Source organism: Bos indicus x Bos taurus, chromosome 10 (assembly GCF_003369695.1).
Source record: "Bos indicus x Bos taurus breed Angus x Brahman F1 hybrid chromosome 10, Bos_hybrid_MaternalHap_v2.0, whole genome shotgun sequence".
In the NCBI taxonomy this organism is placed as follows: Eukaryota; Metazoa; Chordata; class Mammalia; order Artiodactyla; family Bovidae; genus Bos; species Bos indicus x Bos taurus.
The window spans coordinates 5,997,204-6,019,367 of NC_040085.1; the positions used below are offsets into that span (position 1 = coordinate 5,997,204).

General features: G+C 51.8%; 1 protein-coding gene across 1 annotated transcript in view; it reads right to left on the reverse strand.

The window, feature by feature from the left end:
- Positions 1 to 15,630: 15,630 nt before the first annotated feature.
- The window catches only part of IGDCC3 (immunoglobulin superfamily DCC subclass member 3), a 42,071-nt gene continuing 35,537 nt past the window's right edge, over positions 15,631 to 22,164 (reverse strand). Inside the window, exons 5-14 of the mRNA XM_027552995.1 lie at positions 22,003 to 22,140; positions 20,550 to 20,708; positions 19,215 to 19,380; positions 18,701 to 18,948; positions 18,324 to 18,488; positions 17,817 to 18,008; positions 17,618 to 17,722; positions 17,018 to 17,156; positions 16,673 to 16,877; positions 15,631 to 16,420 (exon numbers count right to left, since the gene is read on the reverse strand). Of these exons, the coding sequence (XP_027408796.1) occupies positions 16,253 to 16,420; positions 16,673 to 16,877; positions 17,018 to 17,156; positions 17,618 to 17,722; positions 17,817 to 18,008; positions 18,324 to 18,488; positions 18,701 to 18,948; positions 19,215 to 19,380; positions 20,550 to 20,708; positions 22,003 to 22,140 (1,685 nt within the window). The 3' untranslated portion in view covers positions 15,631 to 16,252. The remainder of the gene's footprint in view (positions 16,421 to 16,672; positions 16,878 to 17,017; positions 17,157 to 17,617; positions 17,723 to 17,816; positions 18,009 to 18,323; positions 18,489 to 18,700; positions 18,949 to 19,214; positions 19,381 to 20,549; positions 20,709 to 22,002; positions 22,141 to 22,164) is intronic.

Consider the following 22,164-nt stretch of genomic DNA (forward strand, 5'->3'; position numbering starts at 1 on the left):
CCTATAAAAGCAGTTCATGAACCGGAAGGTTTGAAATTCAAAGACCGATGTGAAATGCAGGGGCATGAAGTTACAAGATGGCTTATGGTTATTACATTGGGTTTTCAGATGGCAGGGCAGTGGTTTAAAGTGATCATCTCATACCATTTTTAGGAAAATGACTGAAGTTTTCTTTTATGATTGTCAGAGGCATTAAGAAGAAATAACCTAAAATTGCACTTTACTTAGCTTCATGAAATAAGCTGGATTTTTGTTTTGCTTTCAGAGACTAGATGGTTTTATCTGCTCAGGGAATTCTCAAGTCCAGTCTTCATTTTATATTTTACTTTAACAGTATTCTCTCTGGGGCTTGGTATCTCCATTTCTCAAGGGAGGGCCTGAGTTAGATAATCTCCATGTTTTCATCCCAGCCCTGGCATTTTATAACGCTAAGGTCTGGGCTCAGGGAAGTGGAGATAAGAGTGTGACAGAAACAAACACCACTGCCCTTGGTCTGAGCAGCCTCTCTCTGCCTGCAATGACACAGGTGATCTGCCCATGCCTGCTCCCTGCGGGGATGGAAGATGCCTCTCAGCCAGCGCAGGGCTGCATGGTCATGCCAAGATGGCCATGCCCACACACGCACACCATGCATGTGCCCATGCTCGCATCCATGCATGCATGCGCACCCTTGTGCACACACTGCCCAGTGCTGCGTGCTACATGGCACCTCCAAGTTGGGGACACACCTCCTTCAGACTGGGTACCGGGCATCATGCTGGCCCTAAGCTGGGTCTTCCCTTCCATCCTAGTGTTGTTGAGAGATTCAAGTGAAACATCAGAATAAGTTTTCCAAATATTGCTTTCTGATAGAGCTTTGGAAAACAAACATATGTGCCTAGCTGCAGGCTGAGGGCTGCCCATATTAAGGCTGAGAGGCAGTGTGGTACAGTGGCTACCACCCAAGCGCTGGTGCCACCTGCCTAGGTTGTGATCCCAGCTTTTCTAACTTCCTAGCTGTGTGACCTCAAGCAAGTCATTTAACGTCTCCGCGCCTGAGATGCTTCATCCATGAGCAGGCACGATGATGGTAGTCCCTACCTCATAAGTTTAAAGTGTGTCACCATGGGTGCGTGACCTCTAGTCTGTGCTCCATAAGGGAGTCCATCATCCCTTACTAAAATTAGGCACTGACCCTCTCTGTTGATCTGAATCAAAGCAAAACGAAAAGGGACTTTCTTGGTGGTCCAGTGGCTAAGACTCCGGGCTCTCAATGCAGCGGGTGCAAGTTTGATCCCTGGTCAGGAAACTAGATCCCACTTGCTGAAACTAAGAGCTTGCACACCGAAACTAAAGATGCTGCAAGTCACAACAAAGATCGAAGATCCCTCATGCCACAGCTAAGTCTGGGTGCAGCCAAATAAATAAATGTTACTTTTTAAAAACACAGATGATAGCCTTTTTTAATAAATAATTTTTTTTTTAAATTTTAAAAGGGAAAAAAGAGAGGATCTCAGTTAAGAGAACAGTAAGAATGTGAAAAAAGACACGTTTTATTTTTAATTAAAATTTTACCACACTAAGTATTTTAACCCATACGGGTTTTGTTTTGGGAGTGTTGTTTTTTGGCTGTACCACACAGTGTGTGGGATCTCAGTTCCCTGATGAGGGATTGAACCTGGCCCCCCTGCAATGGAAGCTTGGAGTCTTAACCACTCACTGGACTGCCAGGGAAGTCCCTATGCATGTTTTAGTTGCATTACATGACCATTTGATTATGGTGCCATTACTTGTTGCTTTGTGATTTAGTTTTAAAACATTTAATGTCCTTGAAAAAATGCTCAGTCCACAACATTTGCAGGGTTGCTGCGACACATGATGCCTGAAGCAGGCGGGAGTCCTGGTGGGGCTGGCATCCTGCGCCCTGGGCAGGAGCCAAAGTGGGCAGGGGATTTGAGTGAGGACTTGGCCGAGGGGCTGCAGGTTCATTCCTAGCACTGGTTCCAGGAGGATTGGAGGGTCAGAGAGGCAAGTGGGTGGGTGGGCTCCATCAAGGAGATGGAGAGGGGCCAGGGGACAGAGAGAAGACAGGACACCAAGAAACTGGAGAAGGAGGCCAGGTAAGAAAACAGATCATGCCAACCTGAACACAACTACAGTATTTAGAGAGTTAATCCCTTCTGAATCAGCTAAGGTGGATGGATGAGGCTTGTTGGGATTGAACTGGGCACTTACTGATGGGCAAAGTTCCCAGGATGCTCTCTGATCCTCAGAGCAGCCTTGGGAGGGGAAGGAAGTTGCCTGTGCAAGACAGAAGGAGGCTGGGTCCTCTCACAGCCTGCTGGTGGCCAGTAAGCTCACACAGACACTAAAGACGGTCATTCCACGGGCCTGTGGCCCAGGACCCAGCAAACCCTCTCATTCCTGCTGTAGAGAAACACACACTGGCGACCACAGGGAGATGGCCAAGGGCACCAAATGCAGTGCTGAAAACTGGAAACAGCAAATATAAATGTCGTTATCATGTATACCGTATATTTGACTTTAAGGCTTCCCTGGGGCTCAGCAATAAAGAATCTGCCTGCAATGCAGGAGACTCAGGTTCAATCCCTGGGTCGGGAAGATCCCCTGGAGGAAGGCATGGCAACCGACTGCAGTATTCTTGCCTGGAGAATCCCATGGGCAGAGGAGCCTGGTGGGTCCATAGCGTTGCAGAGAGTCAGACATGGCTCTTTGAAGTGACTGAGCATGCACACACACACATATTTGACTTGGGTACTTATAGAAATCTATAATTACATGGAGAAAGGCCTGGAAGGATCTTATATTACACTGAAAAGATTAATTATCCCTGGGAGGGGGACTGGGTTTGGGGTGATTGAAGTGGGATCTCTGTAATATTTTACTTTCTTTTTTGAGACTTGTGGGATCTCAGCTCCCCAATCAGGGATGGAATCAGGACCCTCAGCTGTGAGAGTGCCGTGTCCTAACCAGTGGACTGCCAGGGAATCTCCTTATTTTTTTTTTTTAACAGTGAGGACTTTTTTGTGTATTGCTTATTTGACTTTAACTTAAAAAATTAAAAGACATAGAGCAAATTGGTTAAGAGGGAGGAGGGATTTGGATAAGAATAAGAGAAAGAAGGGAGGTTGGGAAGTGAAAGTGGAGCCATGAGATGATAGGGAGAAAGGTGGGCAAAGAGAATACTCTGGACTCCTTAGCATATGGTATGTAATAAAATTGATCCTCTGACATCTCTTCCAGGCTGTTCAGCAAAGACTTAAATAGATTTTCAATTTGGTTTTGGATGTTGGGTCTTTCTCTCAAAGGTGAAATTGAGATTGACCACAAGACAGACTGATTTCATTTGGGTTACAATTTACTCCGCAAATATTTATGGGAACCTTCTCTGGTGGACCGTGGGCTGGGCCCTAGACAAAGCGGCGTTAGGAAGAGCTCCTCGGTGACCTCTACTATGTGGAGACAAGCCATGCAATGAGGCAGAAACATGAAGCTGCAGGAGCAGAAAGCAGGGAACATTGGTTCTGCTCGAGTCATGACAGCCTCACGGAGGGATGAAGCCTCGACACAAATGTAGGAACATTCCAGAGAGAAGAACTAGAGAAGTGCATCTCAGGTTGTGATGATTGTGATGGGTGGCCTTCTTCCCAAAGTTCAAGGTTGCGGTCTGTGGTCCTGGAAGAGTCCCAGAGAGCGAGCTTCTCCAGCGGCCAGTGCCGACAGCGCCCCCTGGTGGAATCATTTACTCGGCATTCTCTCCACGCTAGGAATTCCCCCAAGAGGCCGAGAACAAGCTTTGGCCTTGGAGCTGGAAATCCTGCATCCTTTGCCAAGAACAGCTGGCTTCGTGGGCCTCCAGATGTGAGGCCCTACTTACTGTAACCCAGCTGGACACTACGGGGCACCCCGACCTCTGCCTGCCCCTTGTCTGTGGAAAGACTGTAGCCTCCAGGCCTTCCCCCCGTTTCAAAGAATATATTTAATCAAGAAGTGAGGGAAATGCGGAAGCAAAGAAAAACAGTCAAAACAGTAATAGTTTAGCCCTTGAACAAAGTCGAGGACCTTTTTAGTTCCTCTTCAAGGGCTAGAGGTCATCCGCTGAGCCATGTCCTTTGCGCTATTTTGCACAGACTGAAACCCCCACCAGGTGGAAGAAGGTAACTACCTGCTGACCACAGCATAGTAGACCCCAGACTGACTGAAACCTGAAGGCTGATGATGTTCATTCCGGGTTACCTCACCACCAAGCAATCAGAAGAATGTCCACGAGCTGACCATACACCCCACAACCCTCTCCTCAGCACGTAGCCCCTTCCTCTTCTCCCTGTGTAATTTCCGAGCAAAACCCTAGGAGTTGGTGCTCTGGGACAAGAGTCCACCTTCTCCCCAGTGTTGCCAGTTTACTCAATGAAGCCGTCTTTCCTTTTTGTCTGACAAGTGTCTCTCAGTATTGGATTCTTGAGCAACGAGTGGCTGAACCTGAGTTCAAGAACAACAGAACACTCTAAATAGTCAGGAGGAAACATAAATCCACATGGGGGTTAATCTGAGAGACAACTGACCTTGCTCCTTCGGAAATGTCAGTGTCAGGAGGGACTTCCCTGGTGGCCCAGTGGCTAAGACTCCACACTCCAAATGCAGGGTGCCCAAGTTCAATCCCTGGTCAGGGAACTAGATCCTATATGCCACAACCGAGAGTTTGCAGCCACAGCTAAGACTTGACTCAACCAAATTAATAGTAAAAAAAGAAATGGCGGTGCCAGGAAAAACCAAAAGGCTGGTGCTGTTCTAGAAGAGGAGAGAAGAAAGAGACAGGATAACCAAGGGAGTGGATGAATCTTGGCTGGATCCTGGATGGGGGAAACACGGGTGAGGGGGCAACATTGTTGGTACAATTGGGGATATTTTATAATGGACTATATACTAGATGGCTCAGATGGTAAAGAATCTACCTGCAATGCAGGAGACCAGGGTTCAATCCCTGGGTCAGGACAATCCCCTGGAGAAGGAAATGGCAACCCACTCCAGTATTCTTGCCTGGAAAAGTCCATGGATAGAGGAGCCTGACCGGCTACAGTCCACAGGGTCTCGCGGAGTCTGACATGATTAAGAGACCAACACTTTATGATTTTATATATTAGATAACAGTGCTGTATCTTTTTTCTTTAAATGATGGAAATGAAAAGAACATTTACAATATTCCCCTGGGTTAGGAAAATGGGGTAGGTGGGAAGAATCCATTATTTTACAAGGAGAACAAAAGCTTGGATTCCAGTGCTGGCCTTGCCACTTCCTACCTGTGATAAGTGGGACCACCACTTATCACACCACTTGGGACCCTATCCCATCATCCGGGAAAGCGGGGTTACCGTAGTGCTCACCATGGGTGGCTGGTGAGGGCCGAAAAGCACACACAGGAGAAGCTGGGGCTGGTGCGGAACTCACTTCAACCAGCAAAGAAAGCTTAATGGAAAGGAGGCTTCTGCTGTGTCAGGCTCTATGGGGCTCCCTTCCCTCTGTGTGGGAGAGGGCCTGCACCCCTTTGCTTCCCCTCTCCCCACCCTTTTTCCTTTTCTCTCCACCCTTTTCTCTCCACCCCTTTTCCCAGCGGATCCCAGAAAATGTGCTCCCATCAAGATGTATCAACTGCAGGGTGCAGCTTTAGATCCCCTTTGTTGGTTCCCAGCAAATTAAAATTTATCTCTCAGGGAGGAAATGAGGGGGTCGGACTTTTTTTTTTTTTTTTCTTCCTCCTTAATGGGCCCTGATGAAGGAAATGAATGTGGGGGAAGGGATCAGAAATACGATCCACCTCTCACTGGCTCAGAAAGGTCTGGGGGCTCCCTGCACCCTCAGAGGGGGCAGCTGGGCACAGTGTGTTTTATTATATAATTAACCTTGACCCTTCTGGGTTCAAAGAGAGAGGTTAGTTAGAAATAAATCAATAGTCTGGTCTGGTCACTTCAAAGGCTTCAGGACCCGCTGGAAAATTCCATGTTGGTTCAGTGTGTAAATTGGAGTAGGGTGTGCAATTCTTTTTGAAAGGTTGTGGGGTGGTTAGGTCTAAAATTGAAATGAATTGTGTATCCGCTTCCTTTAATCAAGCAATCAGGAGTCTTTATTGTGTTTCTTGGTGGGGGCGGGGGGTGGGTGGAAAGGCCTGGGAGAAAATATAGTGTGACCTCTATGTGACCACTGGGCCCAGCTCTAGGACAATGGGCACCTCTCCAAGCTTAGGAAGCCCATCTCTTCACCAGCAGGGCTCAGCCTTGGCTTCCAACAGGTCTGGGATTCTTGGAATCACTGAACCATCACCATTATAATACACAGCAATTTTTGAGTGCTTACTATGGGCCAGGTGCCAGAGATTTTCCAGTTGTTTTCTCATTTGAGTCTCATAACAACCCAATTAGATAAGTACCATTATTATCTCTATTACAAATGAAGACATTGAGCTTGCAAGGGGCTAAAGAGCAGGTCCAAAGCCACTGTGAGGTTTTCAAAATTTGTTCCAATGATATGGCTCAAGGGATGAAAAGAAAAGCCAAGGAAGGGTTGCAAATGACCCCAAAGTCTCCAGTCCCGGCATTGTTTTTTTTCCCTGAAGTTGTTGGAAGGTGAATGGAGCTGGTTTCTCTTCTAGTCTCTCTTGGCTTCATCTCTAGTTTGCCTTTCATCTCTCTTTTCCCCTTTCTCTTTGTCTTTTCTTTCTTCCTCCGTCCCTCTTTGTTTCCCAGGCGGCACAGTGTAAAGAATCTGCCTGCCCAAGCAGGAGACACAGGAGATGCGGGTTTGACCCCTGGGTTGGTAAGATCCCCTGGAGAAGGAAATGGCAACCCACTCCAGTATTCTTCTTGCCTGGGAAATCCCGTGGACAGAGGAGGCTGATGGGCTACAGTCCACGGGTTCAGACTGAGCAACTGAACACACACACCCTCGCTCTTTGCTTTCCTGCTTTCTCTCCACAAGTGTTTTTTAAGTATTTAGTGCTGCTCCATAGCAGCACCGGTGGGTCATAGAGAGATAAGAAACCACGCCTGTTCTTAGGACGCTCACATCCTAAATTCTCCGAGCAGTCACGAGCGGCACACATCATCTGCATTTTATGCTACAGAAGGAAATAGTTCTGTGTGAGAGGATGTGGAGGAAGAGCAAAGGCAGGAAAGGAGAGGATCAGGGAGGACTGGGGGGAGATCATGTTTGGAAGGATCTGGAAAGAAGAGATGGTTGAACACTGCTGCATGCTGTTCCCTCATTGCAGGCTGAGGGAACAGCGTGCAGAAAGGGCCTGGAGGCACCATGGCACGGCGTGTTTCAAAGAAGCCAGGAGCCTTTGGCCCATTTTTTGATTGGGTCGTTTATTTTTCTGGAATTGAGCTGCAGGAGTTGCTTGTATATTTTTGAGATTAATTCTTTGTCAGTTGCTTCATTTGCTATTATTTTCTCACATTCTGAAGGCTGTCTTTTCACCTTGCTTATAGTTTCCTTTGTTGTGTAGAAGCTTTTAATATTAATTAGGCCCCATTTGTTTATTTTTGCTTTTATTTCCAATATTCTGGGAGTTGGGTCATAGAGGATCCTGCTGTGATGTATGTCGAAGAGTGTTTTGCCTATATTCTCCTCTAGGAGTTTTATAGTTTCTGGTCTTACATTTAGATCTTTAATCTATTTTGAGTTTATTTTTGTGTATGGTGTTAGAAAGTGTTCTAGTTTCATTCTTTTACAAGTGGTTGACCAGTTTTCCCAGCATCACTTGTTAAAGAGATTGTCTTTTCTCCATTGTATATTCTTGCCTCCTTTGTCAAAGATAAGGTGTCCATAGGTGCGTGGATTTATCTCTGGGCTTTCTATTTTGTTCCATTGATCTGTATTTCTGTCTTTGTGCCAGTACCATACTGTCTTGATGACTGTAGCTTTGTAGTAGAGCCTGAAGTCAGGCAAGTTGATTCCTCTACTTCCATTCTTCTTTCTCAAGATTGCTTTGGCTATTCAAGGTTTTTCGTACTTCGATACAAATTGTGAAATTATTTGTTTTAGCTCTGTAAAAAATACCATTAACAGCTTGATAGGGATTGCATTGAATCTCTAGATTGCTTTGGGTAGTATACTCATTTTCACTATATTGATTCTTCCGATCCACGAACACAGTATATTTCTCCATCTATTAGTGTCCTCTTTGATTTCTTTCACCAGTGTTTTATAGTTTTCTATATATAGGTCTTTTGTTTCTTTAGGTAGACATATTCCTAAGTATTTTATTCTTTTTGTTGCAATGGTGAATGGAATTATTTCCTTAATTTCTCTTTCTGTTTTCTCATTATTACAGACATTTCTCCAAAGAAGACATACAGATGGCTAACAAACACATGAAAAGATGCTCAACATCACTCATTATCAGAGAAATGCAAATAAAAACCACAATGAGGTACCATTTCACGTCGATCAGAATGGCTGCTATCCAAAAGTCTACAAGCAATAAATGCTGGAGAGGGTGTGGAGAAAAGGGAACCCTCTTACACTGTTGGTGGAAATGCAAACTAGTATAGCCACTATGGAGAACAGTGTGGAGATTCCTTAAAAAACTGTAAATAGAACTGCCATATGACCCAGCAATCCCACTGCTGGGCATACACACCGAAGAAACCAGAATTGAAAGAGACACATGTACCCCAATGTCCATCGCAGCACTGTTTATAATAGCAAGGACATGGAAGCAACCTAGATGTCCATCAGCAGAAGAATGGATAAGAAAGCTGTGGTACATATACACAATGGAGTATTACTTGGCCATTAAAAAGAATGCATTTGAATCAGTTCTAATGAGGTGGATGAAACTAGAGCTGATTATATAGAGTGAAGTAAGTCAGAAAGAAAAACACAAATACAATATACTAACACATATAAATGGAATTTAGAAAGATGGTAATGACCCTATATGCGAGACAGCAAAAGAGACACAGATGTATAGAACAGTCTTTTGGACTCTGTGGGAGAGGGAGAGGGTGGCATGGTTTGGGAGAATGGCATTGAAACATGTATATTATCATATGTGAAATGAATCACCAGTCCAGGTTCGATGCATGATACAAGATGCTTGGGGCTGGTGCACTGGGATGACCCAGAGGGATGGGATGGGGAGGGAGGAGGGAGGGGGGTTCAGGATGGGGGACACATGTACACTCATGGCGGATTCAAATCAATGTATGGCAAAACCAATACAATATTGTAAAGTAAAATAAATAAATAAATTTCTTCAGTGATTGAAAAAAGAAGAAGCCAGGAGCCTAGCTTGGAGGACTGAAGTGGATGACAGGTAGAAAAGTAGGCTCTGTTCTGAATAATAATAGTAATAGTAAGCACAGATGGCAACCCACTCCAGTGTTCTTGCCTGGAGAGTCCCAGGGACGGGGGAGCCTGGTGGGCTGCCGTCTATGGGGTCGCACAGAGTCAGGCACGACTGAAGCGACTTAGCAGCAGCAGCAGCACAGTCCTGACTGCTTTCCATAACTGACTTCTTTCCCGCTCACAACAACCTGTGAAGTCTGTGCTGTGCTTCTCCGTGGTTCATAGAAGAGGAACCGACGGCACCAGAGCTTAAGGGATGTCCACTGGGCCACAGCCAGATAGTGGCTGAGTGGGGATCATACACTTGAGCCGATGTTCTTAAACCCTGGGTGACACTGTCTCTTGTGAGGGAGGCTTGAATGCCAGGCTAAAAGCCCTGGACTGCTCTGGGGTCAGCAGGGAGCTCGGAAGTTTCCTCACTCAACCTGCATTAGCCAACATGCCCACCTCAACCCTCCTCTTCAGGGCCTCCCATCCCTGCATGGTTCCTCAACATTCAAAAAGAAAATCTGTCTTATGGACTCTGTGGGAGAGGGAGAGGGTGGGAAGATTTGGGAGAATGGCATTGAAACATGTAAAATATCATGTATGAAACGAGATGCCAGTCCAGGTTCAATGCACGATACTGGATGCTTGGGGCTAGTGCACTGGGACTACCCAGAGGGATGGTATGGGGAGGGAGGAGGGAGGAAGGTTCAGGATGGGGAGTACATGTATACCTGTGATGGATTCATTTTGATGTTTGGCAAAACTAATACAATTATATAAAGTTTAAAAACAAAATAAAATTAAAAAAAAGAAAAAGAAAATCTTCATTTCAATCAATTTAGACCATGTCTCCCTTCAAGCCTGCCCCCACCATCTACAGATAACACCAGCACGGGCTTCGCACAAGGAGGCCCAGGTTCAGGCCCCAGTTCCACCACCTCACTTCTCTGGGCCTCGGTTTCCTTATCTGGTAAATGGGAGGATGACAGTAAGTCCAGCTCTGCTTGCTGCAAGGCTGTGAGAAGACTCCAAGGAGGTGTTCTAGAAATGTCACCACAAGTAATAACAGAGAACTCGTCCTTATCAGCGGGGCGCCAAGGACTCCGTAGCACCCCTTTCCATTTCCTGAGGAAGCTCCGGGCTCTCTGGCTTTCTCACTAGTTCCCTTCCCACCTGGAAAGCCACGTAAAGTTTTCTTCAAACACATCAACCGTGTAAAAACATATGCTCTGGAGATTTAATAGTCATTCATTAGTACGTTTGTTGACCAGCTATTAAGTGCTAGGCCTCCCGCAGCAAATGACAACCTCCTGGCTGCTCCATGATCTTACCGTGTTCGTTGCTTACCCTTTGCCTTCAGCCTTGGGTATCCCTTCCCTCTTCTCCACTTGTCTTTGAAGTCTTCCTTAATTCTGGCCTGCAGTGAGTCATGTTTTCTTCTGCTTTACCAGCTTGCCAGTGCCCATCCAAGCCAGTACCTGGATAAGTTCATTTTAATTCAAGCCCATACTGTCTGCTCACTGAGAGCTAGCTCTGTCTCTCCAGTGTGGGGCTGAGCTTAGCTGCTAGCTTCCGTCAAGCGAGGGTTGACAGCTTTCTTTCCTGTAGCTGTAATCCTCGCTATCTCCACAGGGGGGCAGCAAACCTCTCCAGTCACAGCCTTTCTCCGTGGAGCTAAGAGACTGCAGGCCGGGATGCTTCCTCCAGAGGCTCCAACGGAGGCAATGCCAGATGCAGAGGTCCTCTCTTCTTTATCTCACTCACCCTTACTCACTTTGTTCTGCCCACTTTCTCTGCCTGTAACAATGAGGTCATCTGAACACTTAAACTGAACTCTTGGCTAATATGATTTCATTGGGTGCAATCAGAATACAAACCAATCCCCGTAATACTTCTTTGTGGGAGGGCATGGATCTAGATGGCCCACTCCCTGACTCTAGCCTGAACTCAGTTCAGGACAGGTCCCTCATCGTTGGTTGCTCCCACTCCCTCATTCCTGCTGCCAGCCCAGCTTCTCCGGACCCCTGCTGCTCCACACCTGTCCTGAGCAGAAGGACTACTCTCCTCCCTGCCTGCTCCCAGGTCCATGTTCGCACATCTCCAACCCCCGTTCTCCCCAGGACCCAGTCTCCCCATCAACTGTAGCCTGACTAGGTTTAGTGCAAAGGCTCCTGGCCTCCAGCCCTGGCCCTGCCTCTAACTTCTCTGAGAACTTGAGCGCTTCCTGCTCCTCCTGGCTCTCGGTTGTCTTCTCTGTCTCATGAAGGCGTCAGTGGTCCCTCCCTGCTCGGTCATTCTGGGGTCATTCTGGGGACCACCATCCCTGGTGGGTGGTGATCTCAGGCCGGCACCAGCTCTCCCTGGCCCCTCAGCCCTCACTGCCCGGAGGGAGCTGGCCGTAGAGAAGGCCCTTGCTAGGTGTTCATAGAGGCCTGGGACTCCCTTCCTGTGACCTCAGGAATGGCCCTTCAAGACCGATCTTCACTAATCATGGGGATGAGACCTACAAACATGGCTTGGCTAGGAGTCGGGAGCACTGCTTGTCTTCCTCTAGTCCCTCCCATCATACACCAGAGCCTCGGGGAGCAGCCTTCCTGCTGCCCAGCCTCCCAGCTCACACTTGGTCTCCACCCACCCCTCCAGTGTGGACCTGTGGTCAAAGAGACCCACAACATTTCTGATTCCACTCCCATCCAAAGGTATCCCTAGAATACAATGGCCTTAGTGACCTGCTTCTCAGGAATAGTACATGGCAGTGATGCTGCAGGACGTCCAGGGCTAGGTTCTAAATTTCGTAGCAGTTTCTGCCTGGCTCTGGCTCTCAGGATGCTGATCCCTGCGTCCCAGCCAGCAGGCTGTGAGGCAGCCCAGGCACATGGAGAGGCCACATGTAGGCGCTGAGGCTGACAGCCAGCATCAGCCACCAGACGCGAGCAAGCCTTCAAATGATTCCAGCCCTGGGGCTTCAGGCTGCCACAGCTGATGCGCAATGGAGCAGAGACAGCTCTCCACGCTGGGGCCCGGCCCAAACTGCAGATGTGTGTGCAAAAGAAATGTTAGGATAAACCTCTAACATGTGGGGTGGTTTGTTACAGAGCATTAGGTAACTGAAGCAAACTTAAGCCCTGGCTGCTGCTGATTTCTACTCAAATATGCACGTGTGTGTGTCTCTATGTGTCTGTGTGTGTCTCTGTGTGTGTGTGTGTGTAGGTATTCAGCCAGAGGCCACTGGATCATTTGAGATCTCAGGACCTAGATTCCAGCTGGGCCACTCAGCTGAGAGCAATTTCTGCTAAACTTCCTAATTGGAACCCTGCTTCTCCTTTTATCTCAGTTCAAGGTCTTGTTAGAACAGACCCTTCCTTTATTTACATGTGATTTGTGTATAATTTGCATACATCTATGTGAGTCATATTAGGTGGTTTTTAAAGGTTTCCGGGACCCTCCCTGGGGGAGGTACTAGCCTCTTGGACCCTTGGAGGGACAGGAGCACTGGAGGCTGCGTGGTCTGCCCTCCTATCCTCACGTCTGCTCCTCCATATGTCCCCTCATCACCCCCCCCAGGTGGTCCTTGGATGGCTGAAGTTCAAGAATTTCTGTTTGTGGAGTTCTGTGTAAAGAAAGGCAAGGTATTATTTCTATATGTGGGCTTAGTTCTTTCCTCTGGGAAAATCAAGACAAGTCAACCACTTCTCCCCAAGACCCATGATGGTACCATGTGGCCTCAGGCTTCTCTCTCAGCTCAGCATCCACAGCACCATCACTGTCTGTGGCCTGACCTTGGCCCCAGCCACCCCTGCAGCCCTCTTCCAGAAGTGCCAGGCCAAGGGCTTTCAGATGTTTCTTTTAGAAGCGGTACCCTGTTTTCTAGTGAAAATCTCATGCAGAGTTCAACTTAGAAGACAAAAAAGTCAAGCTGCTCTAGGTGTGATGGGCAAGGAGGCTCCCCCAGACCCTCTAGCCACACCTGGAGAACTCAGCTTGCCAACCACTGTCCTTGTCTGTTCTTCTCAAAAGATACCTCTGGGTATAGAACCCAGCCCTCCAGACTTGCAGAGTCTCCCAGGGGTGAGCCTTGGCTTTCCATTTCAGCAACAGAGAGGACATTGACAGTCTAAGCAGTTGCGTTACACCATTGCTTCTTACTAAGCTTGAGGCCCACTGGACCTCCAGATCTTTTTTAATTTTTTGGCCTTGCTGTGCGGCACGTGGGATCCAGGGACCAGGGATCAAACCTGTACCCCCTGCATTGGAAGGGCCGCGTCTTAACCACTGGACCTCCAAGGAAGCCCTGAGACCTCCAGATCTTTGTCAGCAAGATACTTTCAAGGCCTGTCTCTCTTGGCCTATTCTCAGACTCAGCAGCTTCAGGAGTCTGGACTGAAGAGACCACAGGGAGGAACGGAGAGGCCTGGCCAAGGGTCTGGCTGTGTGTCCTGTAAAGACTCAGCCAGTCAGGGCCCCAGTCTCCTCAACTTTAGTCCTTTCTTATAGATAAGGCAGAAAAAAGCACGTAGCTGGGACTTCTCTGGTGGTCCAGGGGCTATGACTCATGAGCTCCCAGTGCAGGGGGCCTGGGTTCAAGCCCCGGTCAGGGAACTAGATCCCACATGCCACATCTAAAGATCTCACACGCCACCACGAAGACTGAAGATCTCGCATGCCGCAACCAAGACCTGGGGCAGCCAATGTAATTAACTGATTATTTTTAAAAGCACTTAGCCCCGCCCGGCCGCTGGCTCTGTACTGGTGGTCTGTCACCATCTGGTGGAAGGACTGGTCTCGGATCCCTTCCTGCCAGCTAGGGAGGCACGGGTCATGGTCAGAATGCAAACTCTGGAACCAGGCCACCTGGCCCGGATGCAAACTGATCTCGGCCGACCCTGCGCCGTGTGGGATATAAAAGGTTTCCTTCATTTCTCATTCTTTCTTGGTTCCATCATCTGTGAGAGGAGATGGTGATAACGAGAACATCAAACCCCCTCCCCGCCGCCCAGGGAGGCTGTGAGAACCTCCCTGGCCTCCCCACCCGCGGAGGAGACCCAGCAGGCAGAGCTCCTGTAAGGAGCACCCAGGGCTCCGCTGTTACCACCCTGGGCTCCGACCCTGTCAGGGTCCACAGGATCGCCCCATCACCCAGCACTCCCACCCCTCCCCTAGGAGGGGAGTGCCACAGGCACCCAAACACGCAAGCTTCACTTTGGCAACAGGACTTTTATTCAGTCAAAATGAGTGTGACAAACCCAAGACGGGCCAGGTGGCCCCTTCCGCCCTCCCGCATGCCCACCCTTCCCTAGGGAGAGGGGGTTCCAGGAGGAAGGGGGTGTGGAGACGACGCTGCAGGGACCACGGGGCACTGCCTGGGAGGCCTGAGGCACCTGGGCTCAGGCCCAGCACCGGGGAGAAGGGACAACGCCCTTCCCCAAATCCACATGGACGAGACTTCAGTCTTTCAGGAAAACCCCGTCAAGTGTACCTCCTTCAGCTAATCCACTAAAGTCTGGGGTGAGGAGTCCCTAGAGGGTTGGGAGTCAGGGACATTAAGGTCTAATCTCATACTTAAGGAATACAGTTTGTTTTTTTTTCTTCTTTAAAACAAAAGTTTTCTTTCTGATATTTAAAAAAATGTTTGCGTGTAACCAAAAATACGTATTTGTTTCCTTTTCCTTTTTTCTTCATCTTTAACTAAGTCTTTCGAAGAACACAACAGAAAAGAGAAACAAGAAATCACAAGAACATAAATCCTTAAACACACCTCGTATAAAAATAGTTTCCGGCCGTAGCTGCTGACAGTGGTCGGTCCACTGCCCGGGGGGTGGGTCAGGCTGGCAGTGTCCCAGGGGACAGAGGGCTGGGGACCCCCCAACATGCACACAACCGAGCACACACAGTACATTCCAGGGGCCAGTCTGCTCCAGCGGCTCTGTGGGCAGGCAGGCTGCGGGGTGACGGCCCGCCCTCCCAAGGCCCAGGTACAGAGAGGGTCCTTGGGGTCCCAGTCAAGGATGAGTTGGCTGAGAGGGTCAAAATGGGAGTGGACAGGCCGAAGAGACTGAGCCCTGGTAGGGTGCTGAGAAGCGGCTAGTCTGGAGGGAGCGACGATTTACACTCCCAGGAACAAATTTTCCTCTTATTTTTGGCTTTTCTTTTTTTTTCACATTTTCTTTGACCAATTCCATCTTTATTTCTGCAGGCTCCAAGAGACCCACCCTTGGTGAGGAGCCAGGAGGGACGGTCCAGTGATACAACACAGGCCTGAGAGCCAGCGAACTTCGAGGTAGACATTTTCTTTCACACCTGGAAATGGGGAAGTGCTTTTTTTTTTTTCCTTTTTTTTTTTTTTAAACTCTGGGCAATAATGTGGGGAAAGGGGTGCCCCCAAAGGGGCTTGAGGTAGGAGTGCATTCGGGGTTCTGTGGGGCAAGGGGCTGAGGCCACGGCCCCACTCCCCCGAGGACATTCATTCCGGCTGAGGTAGGTGCTGAAAGCCAAAACAGCAAAACTCCATCCTGAGAAAACAAGGTCGCGGAGGCTGACAGTGTCAGGCGCCCAGCCACAGCAGGGGCATATTTTTGGAGTCTAATTCACCTTCTCTTTTCTCTTTCTCTCTCGCTCTCTCTCTTTTTTTTTTTTTTTTTTTAATGTTTGTTCTTTTTTTAAAGGAAAACATTAGTTCAGTTCCAAGTCATGTGGGTACAAGCAGAGGTGAAGAGGGGCCTTGGCCCAAGGCGGGGGCTCCCGCAGGAACCCCTTTGGGTCCTTGGAGGGCTCTTGCTGAGGCTACTGTAGGTCTTGAGAATCAGAGGATCGGTCAGGACAGAAGCGCCTGGGAAGCCTATGTGAATCCCACATGACAGGAGAAATCTTGCCTTTGACCTGAGAATGGGGGTTGCTCCCTGCAGAGCTTGCTGGACACCGGCTACGGTCCCGAGGGGGCAGGCTGGGCAGCCGGTCCTTCACTCGGGAGGCCAGGGCCCACGTCCTGGGGTGGCAGGGCCTCCAACGGCATCTCCTCCAGGAGGCTGAAACCCTGAAGCGGCAGCATGGAGAGCTGGGTCTCCTCACACAGGGCAGGGGCCTCGGGGTCCTGCTGGGGAGAGGGTGAGTCACACAGGCCTCAGCAAGGGGGGCCAGAGGCCCACGAGCCCCGAGTCAGAGGGTCAGGCGCTGGAGCCCATTCCACTCATGGCTTAGGTCTCCAGGCCTCCCTGCCTGACTTGGGGGCACAGAGAGATGCTCTGTGTCTTGAAGCTTGGCAGAGGCTGGTGACCAAGGCCTATGGCCAAGGTAAGGAGGGCGCAGCCTAAAGCAGGGGGCTGGCTCAGGCAGGGGCACTCACCGTGGGTCTGGGGTGAGGCTGCACAGCCCCTGCTCGGGGGAATAGCTGCTCCAGTTCCTTCACGTCCACACGTTTCCCGTCTCGGCCCAGCTGGGCCCGCTCTGCCCGTCCCGCCCCATTCAGTGCCAGGATGCCAGGGTCCCTCTGGCTCCGGGGTCCCTGAGGAGGGGAGAGCTGGTTTTCCACATCCTTGCACAAGAGGACCCTAGGGGATGAGCCAAGAGTTAGGAGGAGGGATGTGGGAGCGGCAAGAACACAAGGATGGAGACGGTGGGCCCCAAGCTGCCCTTCCCGTGTGGCTCCCCTGCCCCACGCCTGCCCACCCCACGCCGGCCCAGGCCCCACCTGCCCCTTTGGCCAAATAAGAGGAAGAGGACACAGAAGATGATGCAGGTGACCCCAATGTGGATGCCGATGACGATGCCCGTGGTGGACGTCTGGTTGGTGGCCTCCTCCTTCCGACAGTCACATGGTGGGCTCAGGGCTGGGGTGTAGAAGCAGGGGCAGGTTGGGGGCTGTGGCTCCCAGACACCCAGCCTTCGTGGGTTGCTTCTCCCGCAGCTGTTCCTACCCCCCTAGTCCACATGGCGTTTACTCTTGTCTATGGAGTCCCAGCCCAACCTTTTTGGTTCTTTTTACCAATGATTGAACACTAACTTGGTGTCAAATACTAGGAATAACAGTTTACATGGACCACTTCATCCTCCATACACTTCTATAAAGGTATTACCATCTCTGTTTTATGAAGGAGAAAATGAGGGCTCAGAGAGGTTAAGTAACTTACCCAAGGTCACGCAGTCAAGTGTCAAGCTCAGGTCTAAGCCTGTGTTCTCCAGCTCTTCCCTCCTGCTTTCCCTGGATGCCTGCTCCCCCTGCCCCCCACTCAGCTTCTGGCCTCCCTTCCTGAGGGCCAGTCTCTGGCCAGACCCCACACCCACCCCTCACCTGTCCTCTCAGCTGCTCCCCGCAGAGACACGAAGCGGACTGTAGCATTGCCATCCCCATGCTGGTTGTAGGCGAGCAGCTTCACCTCGTACACTGCAGTGGGGTCTGGGGGGAAGGGCACGTTGCTGAGAGACCACTCCAGGCCCCACGCACCGCACGCCTGCCCAGCGCCCCAAGCCCCGGGCCATGTCCGCCTCACCGAGCTGGCTGAGGTTGTAGGAGGAGACAGCTCCGGGAAGCAGGATGGGGCCAGTGAAGGAGGCCTTGCTTGCTGGGCGGTAGAACAGCTTGAAGCCGCCCTCGTGCTGGGCCAGCCGGGGCCAGGGCTCCCACAGCAGCTGCAGGGTGGAGCTGCCCAGGACCCGCACTGACAGTGGCGGCGGGGCGGGGGCTGTGGGCGGAGAAGGAGGCTGAGATGTGAGGGCCTGGTGGCCATCGAAGCGCTTCCCTCCCACCTGCCACCTATGCCCCAGACCCCACTGTCCCCAAGAGCCCAGCTGCTCCCTGACTCTACCCAGGGCCTCTGCTTGCTCAAACAGCACCTTTACATGAATTATCAACAGAAAAGGACACCCCTTCTTCCAAGCAGACCCAGCCCCGTCTCAGCCCCAGGGCAAAGCCCTATGTGCCGTTCACAGCCTGAACAAAGGTGCACGGGGGTTCTACCTACTACCCTGGGGCTTTGTGCTCCACACCCAGACCTCACCTTCGCCTAGAGTGCTGACCAGGGTCGGGGCAGAGGCTGAGCTGGCTCCCCGGGGCGTGTAGGCTTTGATGTAGAAGCTATAGGCAGTGGAAGGCTCCAGGTCGCTCACCAGATGCTGGAAGGTGCTCTTGCTAACTGCTTCCTGGTACTCCAGCTCCGGGGGGTCTGGGGAGGCCAGGGCAGGGCAGGCAGTGAAGGGGCAGGAGAGAATCCCGCCCACACTGGGGAAACGAGGGCGGCCGCCAGGGGGCAGTCCAGAGGACGAAGGGAAGGTGTCGGGTCAGGAGGGTCAGGACGCGTGGGACTGAGTGGGTGAGAGCCAGGGAGTAAGAGGAAGGCGCTGCAGAGGCAGCCTTGCCCTCCGGGACCCCACCCACCGGCAGCCTTCCTGATGTGCAGGACATAGCCGATGATCTCCCTGGTGTTCACCAGGGGCTCGGTCCAGGACACGCGGACCTCGGTGGACGATACGGAGACCGCCTGCACGTTGAGGGGGGGCCCGGGCAGCCCCTCGGCCCACAGCACTGTCAGCCTGGCGCTGGCTTGAGAGGAGCCGGCGCTGTTCTCGGCCACACACTGGTAAATGGCCTCATCTTCCGGGCCGATTCCAGAAATGGTCAGGGTGCTGCAGGGAGAGGGAGAGCCTCAGACCCCCCTCCTCCTCCCAGAGTCTCCTTGGAGGTGGGTCACATCTCCCCACAACCACAGGCTAGTCTGAGGTCTCTCAGCTAGTTAGGGGCAGACCTGGGACTCAAACACAAGTCTCCAGATCCCCAATTTAGCGTTCTTCCCCAGCAGGAGGTGCAAAGACCTGCCTGGCCCACTCATCCAAGACCCCCTTTCCCTGTTTCCTCCCCAGGCCTCACTCCCGCACACACGCCACGCAAGTGCCTGTTGTTATTCTTGAGCCTAACGTGGCCTCCGGGCCCCAGGACCCGTCCATTCTTCAACCACGTCACGTGAGGAGGTGGCTCGCCCTGGGCTTGGCAGGTGAACATGGCTGTGGTCCCAACCGGCCTGGAGATGGACTGGGGGTGCTGGACAAACTCTGCGGGGGCTGGGGTCGGGGTGGGGGCACAGAGAAACGTGAGGGGTCAGGGGGAGATGCAGGGGACACCTCTGAATGAAGGGATGAGGAGGGGGAGAGGGAGGGGCCAGAGACCTGCAGGAGAGCCGGGGGTCAGGGAGGCTCCCCCAGGTGGGGCCCACCCTCCAGCCTGGTCCAGCCTCCAGGATGTGGCAGCCCTCACCTCCCTTCGCCCCAGAGAGGCAGACCCAAGAGAGGACTCCATTTCAATGACTATTTAAAAGACTGACATTTGTATCCGAAAGCAATCAAGCTGAGCTCCCTGTTCAGGAAATTGTTAAATAAATAAATGTGCTAATAGGTTTGGCTGCACCTTGAAGGCAGTAATGACGGGGAGATGGATGAGCCCTCAGTACCGGCTCCCCTCACCCCTACATTCTGTTCCGCTCTCCTCCAATCCCAAGCCTCGAGCTTCCATTAACGCCCGAGAAATGAAATGCTCCATCACTTTCATTTGGACAGATTAACGGCACATGGAATGCTAAACAAACAGGCATTTAAGTTCCTAATTCCGCTCTCTCCCATCTCCTCCCCAGCTCTCCAGGAGGGAACAACCACAGAACCGCCCCCGCCCCCGCCCCGAGATCGGCCCGCCAAGCCCAGTTCACAGAGACAGCTGAGTCCCAGGACAGGAGGATGGACAGAATGACCTGGTCAACTGCAGAGGGCCCGCACGCTTCTGGAGGGGAGTGTGTGTGTGTGTGTGTTTGCGTGTGTGGAGGGAGCTGGGGTGTGAGAGTGTGAAATGACAAGCATGCTGAGAGCGTGCGTGCAGGTGTGAGCGTGGAAGTGCCACATGTGTGAATGAGAACAGCATGTGACGGGAGGGGACCCAGGGAGGGGGATGGCACAAGTCGGGGAGACCCGCTGAGATTACACGGTGGAAAAGACTGAGGGGGTGATGGCACCTGGAAGGACCAATGACCAAAGATACCCTTCCCTTCCCAACACATACATTCCTGGGGTGGGGTGGGGCAGGTGGGGGGAGAGCTGGGGCCCTGGAGAGGGGCAGGGGAAGGTTAGGGTGAGGATAGGCACGTGGGCAAGTATCAGGCCCTGGGCTTGGGCAGGATGGGGCGGGTGGAGGGGCAGCGCGGGGCGGCGTTGGGTCGGGGGCGAGGCGGGGGTGGGGTCCGTACCTTGCACCACCAGCCGGCCCTGGGCTGTTCTCCGCACCCGGGTGCCGGGCCTGTTGGCTGCACAGACATAGACGCCTGAGTGCTGCACAGTCACGTCTGAGATGATGAGGTTCCCCGTGCCCAGCACCTGGATGCCCTCCACCCCAATGGGGCGGCCATCTAAAGAGGAACGGAGGGTCAGGGAGGGGGGTGTCCAAGAACGTCCCAACTTGACCGCCATCAGTCCTCCAGGGAGCCCCTGTCTTTGCCTCTGACTCTTCTCTCCAAGCATCGCGGCATGCTGGAGCGGGCAGGGGCAGCACAGCAAACTCCTGCCCTGGCAGGAGGGAACTGGGTCCTAATCCTAGCCTTGTCACCGCCTCTCTGGTGACTTTCAAGTCCCCTCCCCCTAGTTTCTCAAACAGGAAAGTAAGGTCTTACATGGACATTTCCCAGCCTGATTTGTCTCTCCTGAGCAAAGTTCCTTGATCAAATATCCATTCTGCTCCTTCACTATCCCAATGCCCATTAATATCAAGGCTCTGACAAGTCCCGCAGCCAAGGCATCTGGTTAACTCTGTTTCCCAAACGTGCTAGACCACCAAGCCATTCCTTCCCCTTGCAGATCACGCTTTGGGAAATGCTCTCCCAGATGGTCTTTACCGGGCCTATGGGCTCCTCCTAATGGTGAGGCCACTCTTTTCAGCCTCTCCCAGGCCCTGGGCTCTCCCCCCACCCAGGATCAGATTAGCACAGTCAGAATGTGAGGAGACAGCTCCCCATTCAGCCTCTGAAGTGGTGAAATCTACTCCATTATCCCGCCTGCTGCCCCCTCCTTCCCCGTCACTCAGCTGCTACAATGCAGTGTGGTCTTCTTGTGAATGCGACCCCACCCGTCCCCTCCAGACTTTCCTTCCCCCAGTGACCTCTCCACTCAGACAATGTGGGCCCATCTGCACCCTTTCATTTCTCTCCTTCAGCTGCCTGGGGATTTAGGCTGGGGATTTAGGGGACCAGGCTAGAGACTCGGGCGCTCAGAGAGGGTGTGACAACCGGCTGAGATTATGAGAGGTTTGGGATTGCATCGCTGGGGAAGATGGCCTGGGTGTAGAGGACAGAGATGAACCGGAGAGGAAGCGACTAGGGGTGCTGAGAGCTGCAGAGAGGTTCTGGAGGCCCCAGTGGTGAGGCCAAGGGCGAGTGGAGCATGGAGGAGGGGAGCTGGCACAGGACTGGAGGAGGACTGGACGAGGTAACCCGGGGAGCTAAGCCATCTACACTGGGGGAGGGAGAATGCAGTGGGCAGGCGGACCTCCCTGGTCCTGCCAAGGAGAGGGAAACCACCCCCTCCCTAGGACTGGAGAAAGCAGACCCCCACGGAGAATAAACAGGATTCCAAGTTCCCCCCAGCACTGGGAGAAGAGACTGGCCCTCCCAGGGTTGGGAGAGGCGGGGGCTGCAGGATGGGGCTCACCCAGGCGGCTCCAGGACACAATGGGGCGCGGGTTGCCCGTGGCGACACACTCGAGCACAGCGGTCTGGTGCACAGTCAGGGTGAGGTTCTCAGGCCCCACGAGGATCGTAGGCTCCTTGTAGGCCCCAGAGCCCGAGCCTGGGAGGAAGATGCCACATTGCT